The following is a 17700-nucleotide window of genomic DNA, read 5'->3' as shown; positions in this document are numbered from 1 at the left end:
AGTTGCAGAAAATGCCGGGAAGCAGGGAAGCACACAGCACGAGTCTGGCTCCTCACAGGTAGCAGGTAATAAGCCCAGAAAACGCCAGTCAGCCAGAAACCCAGGCGATGTTATGTGCGGAGGCTGGGGGCGTGGCCGCCGGGGGAAGAGGCAGCAGCTGTGTGCAGCAGAGGCTGCTGGACCTCGCAGTCCCCCGGTAGGCTCCACGCACAATCTGGTAATTCAAGCCTCAACCTGGGAGCGCGTTACTCTCCACGGACTGTGGAGCCGCTCACACCAGGGAGGACGGGGCAAAGTGGCGGTGAGCGGCACCCGCGAAGCGGGTGTCGCGAACAGTTGCAGAAAATGCCGGGAAGCAGGGAAGCACACAGCACGAGTCTGGCTCCTCACAGGTAGCAGGTAATAAGCTCAGGCTAGTTATGCAACCTTCTTTGGGACAGCCATTTTCCATGTGTAATTCCATATGGAAATATTTGCAATTAAAATAAATTAAAACCATGCACGGTAGCTTGGAAGAAACATGTTGGCAGAACTGTCTAGTTCATATAAAAAACACCTACAGTACACACTGTGGTAAACCTATGCCAACAAGCAATGCCTCCTCTCACTACGCGCCGCGTGATTAAAAGTGTGACGTTCTCACCTACCACTGTCCTCCCCCCAGCGCCGCATCACCTTGAAGTAGCGCCAGTCCGAGTCACACCATTGAACTGGGTGATGAACCTGGCTGGAGTCACACATTGGACATGAGACATGTTGCAAGCTCAGTGGGTTGAGTGCCTGTTTTGGAGATCTGTGTATAATCCATGGGTCAAGGCTCCAGTCCCAGTAACATAGTAGAGTGGATTGACATTCGAGACATACAAACAAACCGACAGTCACCCAATCTTGTTCCAGTAAGTTAGCTCGGCATTTTAATAAATCTGCTCCAGGGCATAGGGTGCAAATTACAGGTGCCAAGTTCCAATGCTAATAAAATGGCTCACTGGGTTTGGGCACCTGTCATATGGGTCTTTGTTTAACCTTCAAAATAGATGTTCAATTCAAGTAAACCCTGTAACCTTCAATAGGCAGATTACATGGCCAGATAACTCAGAGACCTAATGCACCTGTTACAGTTACCTGTGTGACACTATCAGGTCAAAGATTCGAGCCCCCACTGAAACAAACTTACCCTCACTTCCGTACAAGGACAATACAGTGCGTGCAGTTTGAGTCGTAATTGCTTTTATTTTATGACATAATAAAAATAATTTACTGCTGTCACTTTAATCGTATGTGCATTTTTAGGGTGAACTACACAGGGCATATGCCTTGATGACTGACTTCCAAATCTGTTCAGGTGCGAATGCACAACGTTTGCAGCACAGAGGATGCAACGTGGGCTGTTATCCGCATGTGCGCGTCACCAAGAAGACGGCTACAAATAAAGCGGTGCACTGTTGCTACTTAGACACCCAGCCTTTGCTGTCACGATGTGCGGGCTGGAGATGGAATAGTTTCTGCCAGCGAAGATGCCAAACAACTTTTGTTTGAATCTCAGGACACTCAAGAACATGTAGTTGGGCGCGAACTATCAAAGGAACTGTACACGCATGGTTTTGTGTTTATGTGCTTGTACTGTAAAGTGTTGTACAGGCACGGCAGACACACAATACATGTTTTAATTACTAGCATTGCTCGGTCCGGTGGTCTTCACTCTGCACAGACCTTTATGCTATGCTTTATGCCGGGATATGCCGGATTCAAGACACTCGAGTGTTCTGCAGTGATGAGAAATGAAGGGAGAATGGAAAGATATGCCCAGGGTCACACAGTTAGATCACATGACGTAGCAAGGCAGTTTAAAAATAAGGCATGCTCTATTTCCAGCTAACAGATCAGCTCCATGGCGGATATTTCGAAGTGTTTGCGCTCGGATGAAATTCTAAAAATACATTTTGTATCATTGTTGGTATATTCCAGAGTCAGGCGTGAAGCAACCAGATTTTACATAAGTACACAGTACACAAAGACATTTGCACCAATTCAGAAAGGTGGGTTTCAGAAAGGTGGGTGCACTGTACAATCTTGCCAGCTTGGTAAACAAGAACGGGCCAGACAGAGAAGACCCCTCACTCACCAACCTAGTTGGTGACATGCTTCATCATCGGGTCCCACCCAGACAGCCGAATGCCATCTGGGTGTGCTGCGACACCTGACTACAGTGGAGCTGGTTTCCGTAATTTTTATATGTGCAATTAACTTTAAGTGAGTGTGTTTAAAAATTACCCAATATTACCCACTCGTGGATTTTATTCCAGAGAGAGTGAACAATGGTTAAAAAAAATAGTGGGACACCTATTGCCTGATTGGGTAGGCTATTGGTGTCGATAAAGACGTGTGCTAAGATGAAGAAAGTTTAAATGGTCTACATGTTTCAACCTATGTGTAATTGTAAGGTTTTCGTCAGGACCAGGGTGGGGGAATCTGGGTGGTGTACACACCCTAAGGTGTACCCTGCCCTCGATTCCTTAGTGTGGAAATCACAAAATGTGATTAGTTCAAAAGATGTTCTTCTCCTAGATTCTGGAAAAAAACCTGAAAAGAAATAAGGGGGAGGGGATGGGGGAGGATTTTGGGAGAATCAAGTAAACATTACAAGTGTGATATGCTACTTGCTTCTCTTTGCACCTTGTGTCAAAAACGCTCATGACTTATTCGCTCATGAGTGAAACACCCGGTATCAGCTGTAACTCATGACTCTTCCCAGTCAGACATGCTGAATACTGTGTGACTCAGAGGGCTCAAGGACCGCAGCGGGACTGTGCACAAAGTGATGGCGTGCCCATACGTAATCCTGTTGCAATTTTCACAGTCAAACGTGCTGACAGCTATCCCAGACAAACGTGTTGTTTGTTCAAAAATGGTCCGTCATTGGTCCGTGAAATAGTGGTAGCGTACTCGCACATAATCCTGTTGTGTCACGGAATGTGAGTGTAGCGAGGTTACGTGCATTAAAAATGTGCGGTATCTTGAACTTCATACACGCGATTGTGGTAAATAAAAACATAGCGTTCCAAATACTCAAAACAAACATGACATACAGAACATAGAGTTACTCAGGCAAGGTTTCATTCTCAGAAAAGTGAAAAGATACATATGTAGGCTTCTTACTTAAAGCGCTTGAATTACGGGCTTCTTGGGTTCCGACCTGCCGTGGTGCAATCCACGATCTGAAAGGGTGGCGGAAAAAAATCGGGAAATTAAAGCCCCTGGTAATGGTGTCCTAGGGTGCTAATCGAGTGAGGAAGGTCGCGGTATGGGCACTTACTTGCGAATGGTAGCACAGAAGCAGTGAGCCTGGACGGTCTCTGGCGGGAACCCGAAAGTGCAGGATGCCGCCCGGCGGTGTACAGATAAAGAGGGGTGGAGACTTCCAGGTATGCGGGCCTGCCCACGTCATGTGGGGCGTGGTTGCTTTTGGAGTCGCGCATGGCGTCGTGGGCGTCATGGCGCGGTGCTCCTTCTTTTGGAGATATGCTCTATGATGCAGATTGCAGCCAATGTATTAATTCTGTGCCTCAAACAAAGGAGGTATTAGGAGCGTGACTATTAAATGAAAAATGATAAATAAAAATTATGAGCGTGAATTTTACAGTTAAAAGGAATAGAAGGAGGGGGCCCCCGTCTCGTTAAAAGTCTGAAACTGCCTAACTTGGAGGCATAGAATAAGGAGTTATCGAGCTCATGGATCTGTGTTTCAGGAGACTATTCATACAATGTACACCACTCGAAACATACGTATGCCAGTCATGCCAATGCGTAAAATCATACATATCCACTGTAGAAAAAGACCCAGACCAATCAGGTATAGGTCTTATCTTGGGAGCAATGAATTCCAGGGGATATTATCATTGAGACCCAATCTATGTGTGGAAAGCCTATAGATCCAACGTTGCTCTTTTTCGAAATGTCTTTGTTGTAATCTTTCCCCAGCATTTATCTGTTCAATGATAATCCAGCTCAGGCCATTGGGGGTATGGTTAGATGTTAGGAAATGTTCCGTGAGCTTGGTTATGGATTTTTTGCACCTGATTGTGCTTCTGTGTTCACATATACGTTGTTTTATTTTTCTGCTCGTCATCCCTATGTACTGGAGGTTGCAGGGGCACATTATTCGATACACCTCATTGGTGCTATTGCAGTTGGTGTGGGCTCGGAGAGTCCACGTTTTCCCTGGTTCCATGGACAAAGTCTTTTTGTTCGTGGTGAGGTGGCACACACTACAGTTCCCACATCTGTAATGGCCTATGATGTTTGGTAGTCCCCACGTATTGAGGACTGTTGGCGGTGTGCTTATTGTATGTTTGGGTCTGGTGTTGACCACATTGTCCCTTATGCTTCTGGCCCTTTTGAAGAAAAACAAAGGTTTTTCCCATCTCAGATTTCCAGTATTCAGCATTTGCCAATGTTTGTTAATTGATCTCGTAACGCTGTTGGATGCTGCGTTGTATGTGGTCACACAGGTGAGGGGAATGCTTGTATCGTCTTTACTTACATTCTCCAAAAGCGCTTCTCGCGGCGGATTCCGTGCCCGTTTCTGGCATTTGTTCAGGATTTTGTTGGGATATCCTTTAGTTTTCAGTTTGGTTATGAGTTATTGTGCTTGCTCTTTGTAACCGCTGATCTTACTGCAATTACATCGAATCCTTAGGTATTGCCCGTAAGGCAGGTTTTCACTAAGGTTCCTCGGGTGAAAACTTTCAAATCTTAATAGGTTGTTTTTAGCTGTTGCTTTGTAGTGGATGTTTGTGACCAGGCGTCCTTCTTCCTTGTTAATGACGAGATCCAAAAAGACCATGGTAGTGGGGTCTTTTATGTAAGTGAATTTCAGATTAACATCTCTAGTATTAATCCATTCAAAGAAAGAGATTAGTGTGGTTTCTGATCCTTGCCATATAGTTATGACGTCATCAATGTATCGTTTCCAGAATAAAATATGGGAGGCAAAAGGGTTTTGGTCATTGAGGATGTACTTCTCCTCAAAGTCAAACACATACAATTCCGCTATCCTAGGCGCGAAAGTGCTGCCCATCGATGTACCCCCTGTTTGTAGGTACAGGGTCCCCTCAAATTTGAAAAAACTCTTTTTCAGAGCCAGTCTCGCACATTCCAAGATAAAATTCCTAGGCGCCCTGTGAGTCCATTCTGTTTTTTCGAGTGCATTCTCCAAGACTTTGAGGGTATCGTCTTGCGGGATGCTTGTATACAAGCTCTCAATATTGAAACTGACAAGTAGTGTATCGTCATTAATTTCGATTTGATCCAACAGCTGTAGAAGGTTTTTAGTATCCTTTAAGTATGTAGTGTTTTTTTGGACCAGGGGTTTTAGGAAAGTATTGCAAAAGCAAGACAGAGGTTCAAGTAATGACCCAATGCCTGAGACTATTGGTCTCCTTGGAGGTGGGTGTTTATTTTTGTGCATTTTCGATAGTGTATAGAAATAGTGGATTTTTCCTTCAGTGTCGCACAGAAAATCTGCCTCCTGTTTGGAGATGTAACCGTTGGTTTCTCCATATTCCACCAGTGATATTATTTCTCCTTTCAGGTCTTCAGTTGGGTCAGAAGGAAGTATTCTGTAATTCTTGTCGTCAGAGAGTAATCTCTTGCATTCCGCCTGGTACATTGTTCTGTCTTGGATCACCACACCACCGCTCTTGTCGGCTGGTTTTATAACGATGGAGTCGCATCTTTTTAGCTCCTCTAAAGCGGTTCTCTCATTTCTGCTCAAGTTGGTGAAAGGTTTCTTTGGTTGCAGTTCCTCAATGTCATTGAAGACGGCTTGTTCAAAGGCTGCCAACTCCACAGGTGTAGTGTGTGGCGGTGGTACAAATGTGGATTTTGTACGGAGACCAGTCTCGTTCCGGTCTTCATTTTCAGTGCTTTCACCTCTTATTTCAAAGAACGCTTTTAGTTTGAGTTTGAGAAAAAAACTGGATAGTTCGCAATGTAGTTGAAATTTGTCTAGTTTAGGTGTGGGTACGAAACCCAGTCCCTTATTAAGGACTTTTGTTTCAAAAGTAGACAAGGGTCTAGTCGCCAGATTGTTACTAGGTCCTGTTGCTGCTCGGTCCCGCTTGTGGGGTTCAGCTCCGTGTGTGATTCATCACAGGATCTTATGTTGTCCAATGTACTTGGTTGAGGTTTTTTTGTCTGCCTCTTCATCTCCCGCCCCTGCCCAAAAAAGGCGGTCTGTAATTTTTTGGTGGGAAAAAGGGCTGTGGAAAAGGAGGCTGCCACCCGTACATTTGGAATTGTTGAGGGTGATTGTAGGGGCCTTGGTACCCTTGCATCATCTGATGATTAGGTGCTGGCCAGTTCCCTTGTGGTCTAGTACTCCCTCTTCCTCTCGGTCTGTTACTACCAGAGTTGAAATTGCTGCTTGTCCGGGAGTCGTTACTAGAGGTGTCTGATTTTTGATCTGTTTTTGCCGGTGCCGAGTAATCTGGGTCTGCATAACGATATGCTTTTACGTAAGAAAAACGTTTCAGATCTTTTTGAAATTTCTGTATTTTCTGTTGGGCTAGATTTTCTTTGGACTCATTTATTTTTTTTATTTAGTTCATCCAGTTTCTTTTTCTATCCTGTAATTGTGTTTTTTAGGTGTCCTTTGGCCAATTGTATTTCTACTAGTATTTTCTCTGATAGGCGTATGGCAGTTTTTAGGATGAGCAGGATCCAATCGTGCGTACAGTGCCACGCTATTTGTGACCAAACTTCTCTATACGTGGCATCTTCAAGAAAGATCCGTGGGGCATTTGTGACCAATAAACCTGTACCTACAAACAGGGGGTACATCGATGGGCAGCACTTTCGCGCCTAGGATAGCGGGATTGTATGTGTTTGACTTTGAGGAGAAGTACATCCTCAATGACCAAAACCCTTTTGCCTTCCAGATTTTTTTCTGGAAACGATACATTGATGACGTCATAACTATATGGCAAGGATCAGAAACCACACTAATCTCTTTCTTTGAATGGATTAATACTAGAGATGTTAATCTGAAATTCACTTACACAAAAGACCCCACTACCATGGTCTTTTTGGATCTCGTCATTAACAAGGAAGAAGGACGCCTGGTCACAAACACCCACTACAAAGCAACGGCTAAAAACAACCTATTAAGATTTGAAAGTTTTCACCCGAGGCACCTTAGCGAAAACCTGCCTTACGGGCAATACCTAAGGATTCGACGTAATTGCAGTAAGATCAGCGATTACAAAGAGCAAGCACAAGAACTTACAACCAAACTGAAAACTAAAGGATATCCCAACAAAATCCTGAACAAATGCCAGAAACGGGCACGGAATCAGCCGCGAGAAGAGCTTTTGGAGAATGTAAGTAAAGACGATACAAGCATTCCCCTCTCCTGTGTGACCACATACAGCGCAGCATCCAACAGCGTTACGAGATCAATTATCAAACATTGGCAACTGCTGAATACTGGAAATCTGAGATGGGAAAAAGCTTTGTTTTCCTTCAAAAGGGCCAGGAGCATAAGGGTCAATGTTTTTAGTTTTAGTTTATTTGTATTTGTATAGCGCATAAATCACCCGAAGGTCTCAGAGCGCTTGCAGAAGAAAAAAAGAGAAAAAAGCCCCAGCTGTGGATCCACATAGCAGGTGGGCAGGGCTAGAACAGCCACGTCTTTAGCAGTCTACGAAACCTGAGGTAGTCGGACTCTGTACTTATCTGAAGAGGAAGAGAATTCCAGGTTTCAGGGGCTGTCTTCCTAAATGCCCTGTCACCATTTCTGGCTGTACGCACCCTCGGGATGGTGAGAAGGGATTTGCCCAAGGATCTCAGCATTCTTGTTGGTTTGTGGGCTTTTAGCTTACGTTCTAAGTATGCTGGTCCGTGTTCATTGATGGATTTATGGACCAGGCAACATAATTTGAACTTAATACGCTTTTGTATTGGGAGCCAGTGCAGGGACTTTAGGCATGGCAGAGATGGAGTACGTGCCGGCAAGTCCAGCACCAGCCTTGCAGCGGTATTCTTTAGGACCTGTAGGCGGGCCAGGAGAGTGCTATTTATTGAGGACAGGAGTGCGTTTCCATAATCAATCCTGCTGATAATGAGATAGCCCTTTATCCAATGTAGTGTGGAGCCTTCGACACCAGCCTCAACAAGACGGTCTAAAAGAATGCGATGTGAGATGGTGTCGAAGGCCGCAGATAAGTCGAGGAGGACAAGTATGGCAGACTGGCTGGAGTCCAGAGTCATTCTTATATTATCTACAATTTCCAGCAAGGCAGTTTCGGTACTATGCGATGCCCCGAAGCCCGACTGGGATGGGTCCAGGAGCTTATTGGATTCCAAATGGCTTATGAGTTGTTTATTAATTAGGGATTCCATAATTTTTCCAAATAGTGGGAGAAGGGAGATAGGTCGATAATTGGAAAGTGATTTGGGGTCAGCCGAGGGTTTTTTCAGAATAGGTCTTATTACTGCCTCCTTCCAAAGAGATGGGACCGAGGAGTGTAGTAGGGATTGATTCAAAGTTGTTGTAAGAGCAGGAATCAGGACGGGAGCTATTTTAGATAGGATTTGAGGGGAGGCAGGGTCTCCGGGGCACCCGACTTCATTTTGCGCAGGGTTACCTCAACCTCTGTTTCTGAGCAGGGTGAGAATTCCCTTAAGATAACAGAGCAATTGCTACGATTCCTGCGGCTGTTATTCGATGAAGCTATGGCCTGGCTTACAGGGGGCTGCTGAGGGAAAAGCTTGTGATCTCATTGATTTTATCATAAAAATACAGGGCCACAGAATCCACCCATTCTTTAGATTCATTGAGTGGATGTTGGTTCGCAGAAGGATTGGTGAATTCCTTAACTATGCTATACAGCTCTTTCTGTGAGTTAGCTGCCTGTGTTATCCTATTGCCGAGGTAGTTTTTTTTTGCCTCGGCAATCCCTTTCATATACTGCCTGTGTGCTGCCTTGTATTGTTCCCTGTCTTTTGGATCTTTTGTTTGTCTCCATTTCCTTTCTACTACCCTGACTGAGTATTTAACTAGCTCTAGGTCCGACGTAAACCAGGGCGAGTTTTTAGTTGGGGGCTTAGAAGCCCGCGCCGGGGCAATAATATCTAACGCTGAGGCGATTGCGGATTCTAGCTCCTTGGCTGCTTATTAGGGTCAGTATCTTGAGTGATAACAGGAGGAGAGAAATGCGTAGCGTAGGAGTCTGAGGTGATCTTGTTCCACGGTCTGGTTAGTTTGATTTGGGTAGTACTTCGGGATTTGACCTGTGGGCCGGCGATGTCGAATTTTATGAGAAAATGATCAGACCAAAGGATAAGATCGGTCTGTTTAATCTCAACTTTTAGGGAGTTGGTGCAGATGAGATCAAGTGCATGTCCGGCAATATGCGTTGGGCCTGTGGGAAGTAGGCGTAGCTGTAAGGCCTCTAGGCTTGTGATCAGGTCTGCAGTGTGGGGGTCAAGAGTTTGGTCCAAATGATAGTTAATATCCCCTAATAAGAGGAAATTCCCTGTGGCTAGGGCGTAAGGCACTATTGCTTCCACTAATTTCTCCACAAAGTGGGTTTTGGCTCCTCGGGGTCTGTAAATGAGAGCCACCTTCCATGACTCTTTGTTTCCTGTGGTCATGGAGGCAATACACATTTCACCCCAGGCTTCCAGATAGGAGTCGTTATTGTGTAGCTTGATAGCAGGTTTGTATATTATAGCCGTTCCGCCTCCCTTTTTACCAGGACGGTCAAGTCTACGTATTTTATAGGAGGGGGGAATGGCTATCGCAATGTCGGGCAAGGAGGACTCCTGTAGCCATGTCTCCGTGACAAATAAGACATCAGGATTGTCAGAGTTCAGGAGCGCCCATATTTCTAAGGAGTGCTTCAGTAGGGATCTTGCGTTACAATACAAGCATACTAGATTTGTCTGCGGTCTGTGGTCAACACCAGACCCAAACATACAATAAGCACACCGCCAACAGTCCTGAATGCGTGGGGACTACCAAACATTACAGGCCATAACAGATGTGGGAACTGTAGTGTGTGCCACCTCACCACGAACACAAAGACTCTCCAAGCCCACACCAACTGCAATAGCACCAATGTGGTGTATCCAATAATGTGCCCCTGCAACCTCCAGTACATAGGGATGACGAGCAGAAAAATAAAACAACGTATATGTGAACACAGAAGCACAATCAGGTGCAACAAATCCATAACCAAGCTCACGGAACATTTCCTAACATCTAACCATACCCCCAATGACCTGAGCTGGATTATCATTGAACAGATAAATGCTGGGGAAAGATTACAACAAAGACTTTTCGAAAAAGAGCAACGTTAGATCTATAGGCTTTCCACACATAGATTGGGTCTCAATGATAATATCCCCTGGAATTCAGTGCTCCCAAGATAAGAGCTATACCTGATTGGTCTGGGTCTTTTTCTACAGTGGATATGTATGATGTGACGCATTGGCATGACTGGCATACGTAAGTTTCGAGTGGTGTACATTGTATGAATAGTCTCCTGAAACACAGATGCACAAGCTCGATAACTCCTTATTCTATGCCTCCAAGTTAGGCAGTTTCAGAATTTTAGCGAGACGGGGGCACCCTCCTTCTATTCCTTTTAACTGTAAAATTCACGCTCGTAATTTGTATTTATAATTATTCATTTAATATTCACGCTCGTAATAACCCCTTTGTTTGAGGCACAGAATTAATACATTGGCTGCAATCTGCATCATAGCGCATATCCCAAAAGAAGGAGCCCCCGCACCACGACGCCCACGACGCCATGCACGGCTCCCATAGCAACCACGCCCCACGTGACGTGGGCGGGCCCGCATAACGGGAAGTCTCCACCCCCCTTTATCTGTACACCGCCGGGCGGCATCCCGCACTTTCGGGTTCCCGCCAGAGACCGTCCAGGCTCACCGCTTCTGTGCTACCATTCGCAAGTAAGTGCCCATACCGCGACCTGCCTCACTCGATTAGCACCCTACGACACCATTACCAGGGGCTTTAATTTCCTGATTTTTCCACCACCCCCCACCCTTTCAGATCGTGGATTGCACCACGGCAGGTCGGAACCCATGAAGCCCGTAATTCGAACGCTTTAAGTAAGAAGCCTACATATGTATATTTTCACTTTTCTGAGCATGAAACCTTGCCCGAGTAACTCTATGTTCTGTATGTCATGTGTGTTTTGAGTATTTGGCACGCTATGTTTTTATTTACCACAATCGCGTGTATGAAGTTCAAGATACCGCGCGTTGTTAATGCACGTAACCTCGCTACACTCACATTCCGTGACACAACAGGATTATGTGTGAGTACGCTACCATTATTTTCACGGACCAATCATGGACCATTTTGGAACAAACAACAAGTTTGTCTGGGATAGCTGTCAGCACGTTTGACTGTGAAAAATGCAACAGGATTATGTATGAGCACGCCATCACTTTGTGCACGGTCCCGCTGCGGTCCTTGAGCCTTCTGAGTCACACAGTATTCAGCACGTCTGACTGGGAAGAGTCATGAGTTACAGCTGATACGGGTGTTTCACTCATGAGAGAATAAGTCATGAGCGTTTTTGACACAAGGTGCAAAGAGAAGCAAGTAGCATATCACACTTGTAATGTTTACTTGATTCTCCCAAAATGCCCCCCCCCCCCTTATTTTTTTTCAGGTCTTTTTCCAGAATCTAGGAGAAGAACATCTTTTGAACTAATCAGATTTTGTGATTTCCACACGAAGGAATTGAGGGCAGGGTACACCTTAGGGTGTGTACACCACCCAGATTCCCCCACACTGGTCCTGACGAAAACCTTACAATTACACATAGGTTAAAACATATAGACCATTTGAACTTTTTCTTCATCTTAGCACACGTCTTTATCGACACCAATAGCCTACCTAATCAGGCAATAGGTGTCCCACTGTTTTTTTTAACCATTGTCCAATCACTCCGGTATAAAATCCACAAGTGGGTAGTATTGGGCTACTTTTATACACACTCACTTAAAGTTAATTGCACATATAAAAAATTACGGAAACCAGCTCCACTGTAGTCAGGTGTCGCAGCACACCCAGATGGTATTCGGCTGTCTGGGTGGGACCCCGATGATGAAGCATGTCACCAACTAGGTTGGTGAGTGAGGGGTCTTCTAAGGACAAAGGTTGTCCCTTATTCGGGGTACAAGAAAAGCACCCTATAACCAATGGTGAGTTGCCTTAATTTATACACCTGTTTCACATTAGTAAACTACCGCCGCCGGCCCGAAAACCGGAAGTTCGGCAGCGTGAAGCTGGTCGTGGGGCGGGACTTCCACCTTCTGCGTGAAGCCCGCACCCACGGAGTGCCTGGCAGAGAGCAGCAGTGGTGACGCTGGGCTCCCATGCCTGAGGGAGAGCCCCGCGGTGGTTGCAAATGTAAGGAGGAGCGGCAGAGTCCTGAGCGTGACGGAGCCTGTAGCCAGGTGAGTGGGGCTTAGTTGTCGGGCCGGCGGTGTCTGTGTGGGTGCGCGATTGCAGGAGGCTGATTTAGTTGTACCATGGCTGGGGGGTGGTGATGGGGGTGTGTGTGTGTGTGTGTGTGTGCAGTGTGTGTGTGTGTGTGCGGTGTGTGGTGTGTATATATATATATATATATATATATGTATATATATATATATATATATATATATCTCTATATTGACAGGGCAAGTGAAGCGGGCACTGAAGAAAGCCGTCAGGCTGAAACGCGTCTGCCCAGCGTTTCGCCGTATTTTACAGGATTGTGTGACCTTAGCCTGGAGAGTAATAAATTGAATGCAAGTCTCTGAGCATGTCGGACCCATTTTTAATGGGGATTGGTGTGTATGTGTAAGCGGTCACAGGCACCGCTAGACCGGCACGCCCTTTTGATCTGGAGCTTCACGCAATGCCTCTGCAGTTTGGTGGAGTGTGGAAAGACACAGCGCAACGCCCCCCCAAAGGTCAAAGACACTCACCGGAGTCCGAGGCCGCATGGGGAAAAAGGAAGCAGCTGATTGCTGTTTGAAGAGGCTTGTGTTGATTCTGTCATCTTTACTCCTTGCTCAGACCGCCGGGGGAGAAGTGCTTTCTGTGGCCAGCAGACGTTGGAACACCACATGGTGTATTGGAGAGCTGCTTACTGTACCAGCATCCACTAACAGGGAGCATGGAAAAGCCGACATGGATCTGAGCAGGACTGACAAGGCTGGAAGTCGTTGAGGGCGGGCCAGAGTGTTTGTTACAATGAGCGAACACATCAGGAGTCTTTAAAAACAAGCCCCTAATGAATTTGACAGGACAAGTGAAGCGGGCACTGAGGAAAGCCGTCAGGCTGAAACGCGTCTGCCCAGCGTTTCACCGTATTTTACAGGACTGTGTGACCTTAGCCTGGAGAGTAATAAATTGAATTCAAGCCTCTGAGCATGTGTCGGACCCATTTTTAATGGGGATTGGTGTGTATGTGTAAGCGGTCACAGGCACCGCTAGACCGGCACGCCCTTTTGATCTGGAGCTTCGCCCAACGCCTGTGCAGTTTGGTGGAGTGAGGAAAGACACAGCGCGACGCCCCCCGAAGGTCAAAGACACTCACCGGAGTCCGAGGCCGCATGGGGAAAAAGGAAGCAGCTGATTGCTGTTTGAAGAGGCTTGTGTTGATTCTGTCATCTTTACTCCTTGCTCAGACCGCCGGGGGAGAAGTGCTTTCTGTGGCCAGCAGACGTTGGAACACCACATGGTGTATGGGAGAGCTGCTCACTGTACCAGCATCCACTAACAGGGAGCATGGAAAAGCAGACATGGATCTGAGCAGGACTGGCAAGGCTGGAAGTCGTTGAGGGCGGGCCAGAGTGTTTGTTCCAATGAGCGAACACATCAGGAGTCTTTAAAAACAAGCCCCTAATGAATTTGACAGGACAAGTGAAGCGGGCACTGAGGAAAGCCGTCAGGCTGAAACGCGTCTGCCCAGCGTTTCCCCGTATTTTACAGGACTGTGTGACCTTAGACTGGAGATTAATAAATTGAATTCAAGCCTCTGAGCATGTGTCGGACCCATTTTTAATGGGGATTGGTATATATATATATATATATATATATATATATATATATATATATATATATATATATATATATATATATATATATATATATATATATATATATATATATATATATATATATATATATACACATACATATACATATACCAATCCCCATTAAAAATGGGTCCGACACATGCTCAGAGGCGTGTCCAGGTCAGGATGGTTGGAAAGACAGAGTGCGGGAGCCCGCCAAAGGGTGAGTCTAGTGAGCAGCCACTGCGCCTTCGGGGTCTGCCAGTGTCTCTTGGTGCATAGGGGGTTGCCTCCTGAAAGGCAGTCTTTGCGAGCTTGTCGGGGTCTCAACGATCTTTGCCTCCTGAAAGGCAGTCCTTGCAAGCTTGTCGGGGTCTCAACGATCTTTGTGGGCCCGGGGACCGCCAGGCATCTCCCGCTGATAACTGATTGCGACGCATTGGTATCTCCGGCCGTTCCAGCATAGGCCATGCATCTTCCCGTGTCTGGAAGAAATGAGATCGTCCTAGGAACATCACTTTCAGTTTTGCAAGGAAGAGTAGCATGTATTGGATCGTATGATCTCGCAGTTTTGCATTCACAGAGTCAAAGGGGAGTCTCTGTTTCTGCACCTCTCTGCTGTAGTCAGCGAAGATCATTATGCGTGCATTTTCATGTTGGATCTCCCCGAGCTTCCTAACTTTCCTAATGTCCCTGTCAAGAAAATTTTAAAAGCAAGCTATGACAGGCCGTGGCTGTGCTCCTACAGGTGGTCGGGCCATCAACGCCCTGTGGGTTCTTTCTAGGAAAAAAGCAGGTGGAGAATTTGTCCTTCGGAAATATGCGCAGGAGCCAAGCATGAAGAAACTCTGTCATGTTTGATCCCTCAATTCCTTCTCTAAAGCCCACAAAGTGGAGGTTATTGTGGCATGCCCTGTTGTCCGCATCGTCTACACGCCACTGTAAATCTTTATGTGATGATTGCAAGTCTGTCATACCCTTACGCAAATCTTGTAGTGTATCCTCCGCCTCTTCCAATCTATTCCAATCTATTCTCTGACTCTGTTAGCCTGGCTGCCAAGTTCCACAGATCCTGTCGCAGGAGCGTCACCTTTGTGCCCACTGCACCTATTTTTCCCTTGAGTGCAATCCTGGAGGAGTGGATCGCCTGCAGAAGAGTGTCGGTTTCGTAACAGGCGGCAGTTCGTTCCTCTGGAGGGGGGGGTGATGACCTTCGTAGAACAGTACATTTTCCCCTGGCGCTGTGGTTTTGGGTCTCTGTCCTTGCCCATGTTTAATATCGCTGAATGGGATCGTGTTGGAGCGTCGCTTATGAGTGGGACAGGGAGGGAAAGTGGGTCCAAACAGAAAATGGATCGATCAGGGGGGGGCAGGGACTCAACTCTCGGTCTCCATCCCACGGATACCCATGACAGGGTGCTCAGCCCACTTATCCAGATGTATCTGGCACCGTCAAGGCCCTCCTCGGGCACCCTGGTGATATAGTCCTTTCAGCTAACGTGACGGACCCAAGAGTTCTTGTGGCTAGTCCCCTCAATTGGACCGGCAGGGATTGTACTATGCTATCCCGCTATCCCGCTGCAGATGGGGGGGGGGGGGGGGGGGGGGGGGGGGGGTTGGTGGAGGAAGAGGCACTCCGCACCTGTCTCCAGCCTCCCTCTGAACTCCCAGGCTCCCCTTCGTATATGCGCCAACATCGCGGGCACACCTTGAGTCAGGCCTCAGTCAGGCTAACCAGCATCGCAGATGGGCTTCTTCACGGCGTGAGGTGCTTCCTGTCCGCTTGCAGTCACCCAAGGCCCTGCTCCCACCGCACATCCGCTGTGTCGCAATCCCCCACCACTAGGCAGGACAGCACCCCCCGTTTCAGCTCACCCGGGGGTCGCTTAGCCCGCCGCAGCCACGTCGCCGGCGCGGTACCTCAGAGCCAGAAGTACCACCTGGTTTGACAGCATTACAGCTCCCGTGGCATAGAGGTGTCTGCTGCAGGGGTGGGGGGTGCGGAGGTCGGTGTACCTCCCGAAACCTTTCCCCGGGTCGCTTCGAATCTCAGGCCTTCCAACGCCACCTTTGTGTCCCCGAGCACCCAGGCGCCTCACTTCCTCTGCACGGATGCTGTGCCGTAGCGCCCCAGCACCCGGGGTTCCACTTCTCCCAGGCTTCTCCTTCAGGCAGAACAGTGCCCCCTCGTCTCCTGGAGCACTCTGGGTCGACGAGCACGCCTTGGTACTGCGGGTGTCCGGTACAGTTACCCCACGTCCCTGATCTTCAGTGATCTTCCCGTGCACTCCCAAAGGAGAGGGTAGGGGGTCCTGGCCCTCAATGGCATTCTGAGCCTCGTGGACCCACTCGCAAGCGCCTCACACAGCGCAACGGCAGCTAGCCCAGGAGGGGTACTGAGGTCGATACATCTCCTGACGCTGGTCCCCGGGTGGCCGCAACTCCACGGCCCGCACCGAGCCCGAAGGCGCTCCGGGCCAGTTCAGCTCATCCTCGGCGCCATTTTGAGTGCGGTCACGCTCACCAGCTCATTTTGTGATCCGGCTGACAGCAGTCTTTAGAGACCTCAAATCAGTTTCTGCCGATAGCAGAGCACTATTCGACTTTCAGGGAGTAGAAGTAAATGTCCTCTGGGCCTGCGGGTCGCCTGTTTAATCGTCGGATAGTGCTTTCTGCCGATGCTCGGCAAAAGCATGTCTTACTCTGCCATGCTACCCCCTAGACAAGTGATTCTTAACGTGGTTTACAGTCCCATGGAGTCCAGGCATGCATGGAAATCATATACTAATAAACTATATTTTGAAACATTCAAACTTTTTGATTAAAACCTTGATTTTTGCATGCGTTTTTGTTTGTGAATTGAATAAAAGATTTCATAATATGGGTATTTGAGGTTCATGTACTACACCAATGCACAATTTGACTGACTAATCAGTCTGCTCCCAGGAAACGTTTAATCACACCTCTTATTTTACTTACTTGCGGTGATAATCAGCCAGATTATCCTGCTCATCCACAATTTGCCGACCAGCAAAGTCAAAAGTGATCTTTCGGGACAACCGGGAGGCGTGGCGAATATCCTGCAGCTCCTTCTCCTTCTTGCGCAGTGCTTCCCGCTCCTGCTTGGAAAGCCACTGGTTGGAGTCCGTGGCAAAGTAATCTGACTCGTCATCAATGACCTGGGTTCGACGGGCACTGTAAGTAGGTTAGAAAATAAATAAGAAGGTAAAAATTCTAGCTGGAAGATCTTTGTCTTTCACCTAAACTTACGAATAGTTGGTGCAATAAAGCTTACACCTGGGCAGTACTACATACATAAAAGATTTTTGTTCTTAAAACTCACTCTATCCCTGTCCTCTAGAACCCATTAAATTAGATGATGTTGTCAAACTCTGTAATAGTAGACACCTGTGTTAAGAAGTATGTAATCAAGTGGAGCTTGTGGAGAAATCTCAGGGCAATGGACTATGCTTAGAACTGGCCCAGAATGTTTCAGTAAAATAAACATGACGTAATCCAGTTGCTAAGGTCAAGGTACATTTAGTGTAAATCTGACGGGCAGCAAAAAAAGAAATAGCAAAGTACATGCTA

General features: G+C 47.0%; 1 protein-coding gene across 1 annotated transcript in view; it reads right to left on the bottom strand.

Moving 5' to 3' along the window:
• TRIP4 (thyroid hormone receptor interactor 4) overlaps positions 1 to 17700 on the bottom strand; it is a 560825-nt gene that overhangs the window by 369014 nt on the left and 174111 nt on the right. The window contains exon 7 of the mRNA XM_086959220.1: positions 17089 to 17304. Within this exon, the coding sequence (XP_086815346.1) occupies positions 17089 to 17304 (216 nt within the window). The remainder of the gene's footprint in view (positions 1 to 17088; positions 17305 to 17700) is intronic.

This window comes from Lissotriton vulgaris, chromosome 2_2 (assembly GCF_964263255.1).
Source record: "Lissotriton vulgaris chromosome 2_2, aLisVul1.2, whole genome shotgun sequence".
NCBI classification, from domain to species: Eukaryota; Metazoa; Chordata; class Amphibia; order Caudata; family Salamandridae; genus Lissotriton; species Lissotriton vulgaris.
The sequence above is the reverse complement of the archived record's forward strand: the minus strand, read 5'-3'. Positions and strand labels throughout refer to the sequence as shown.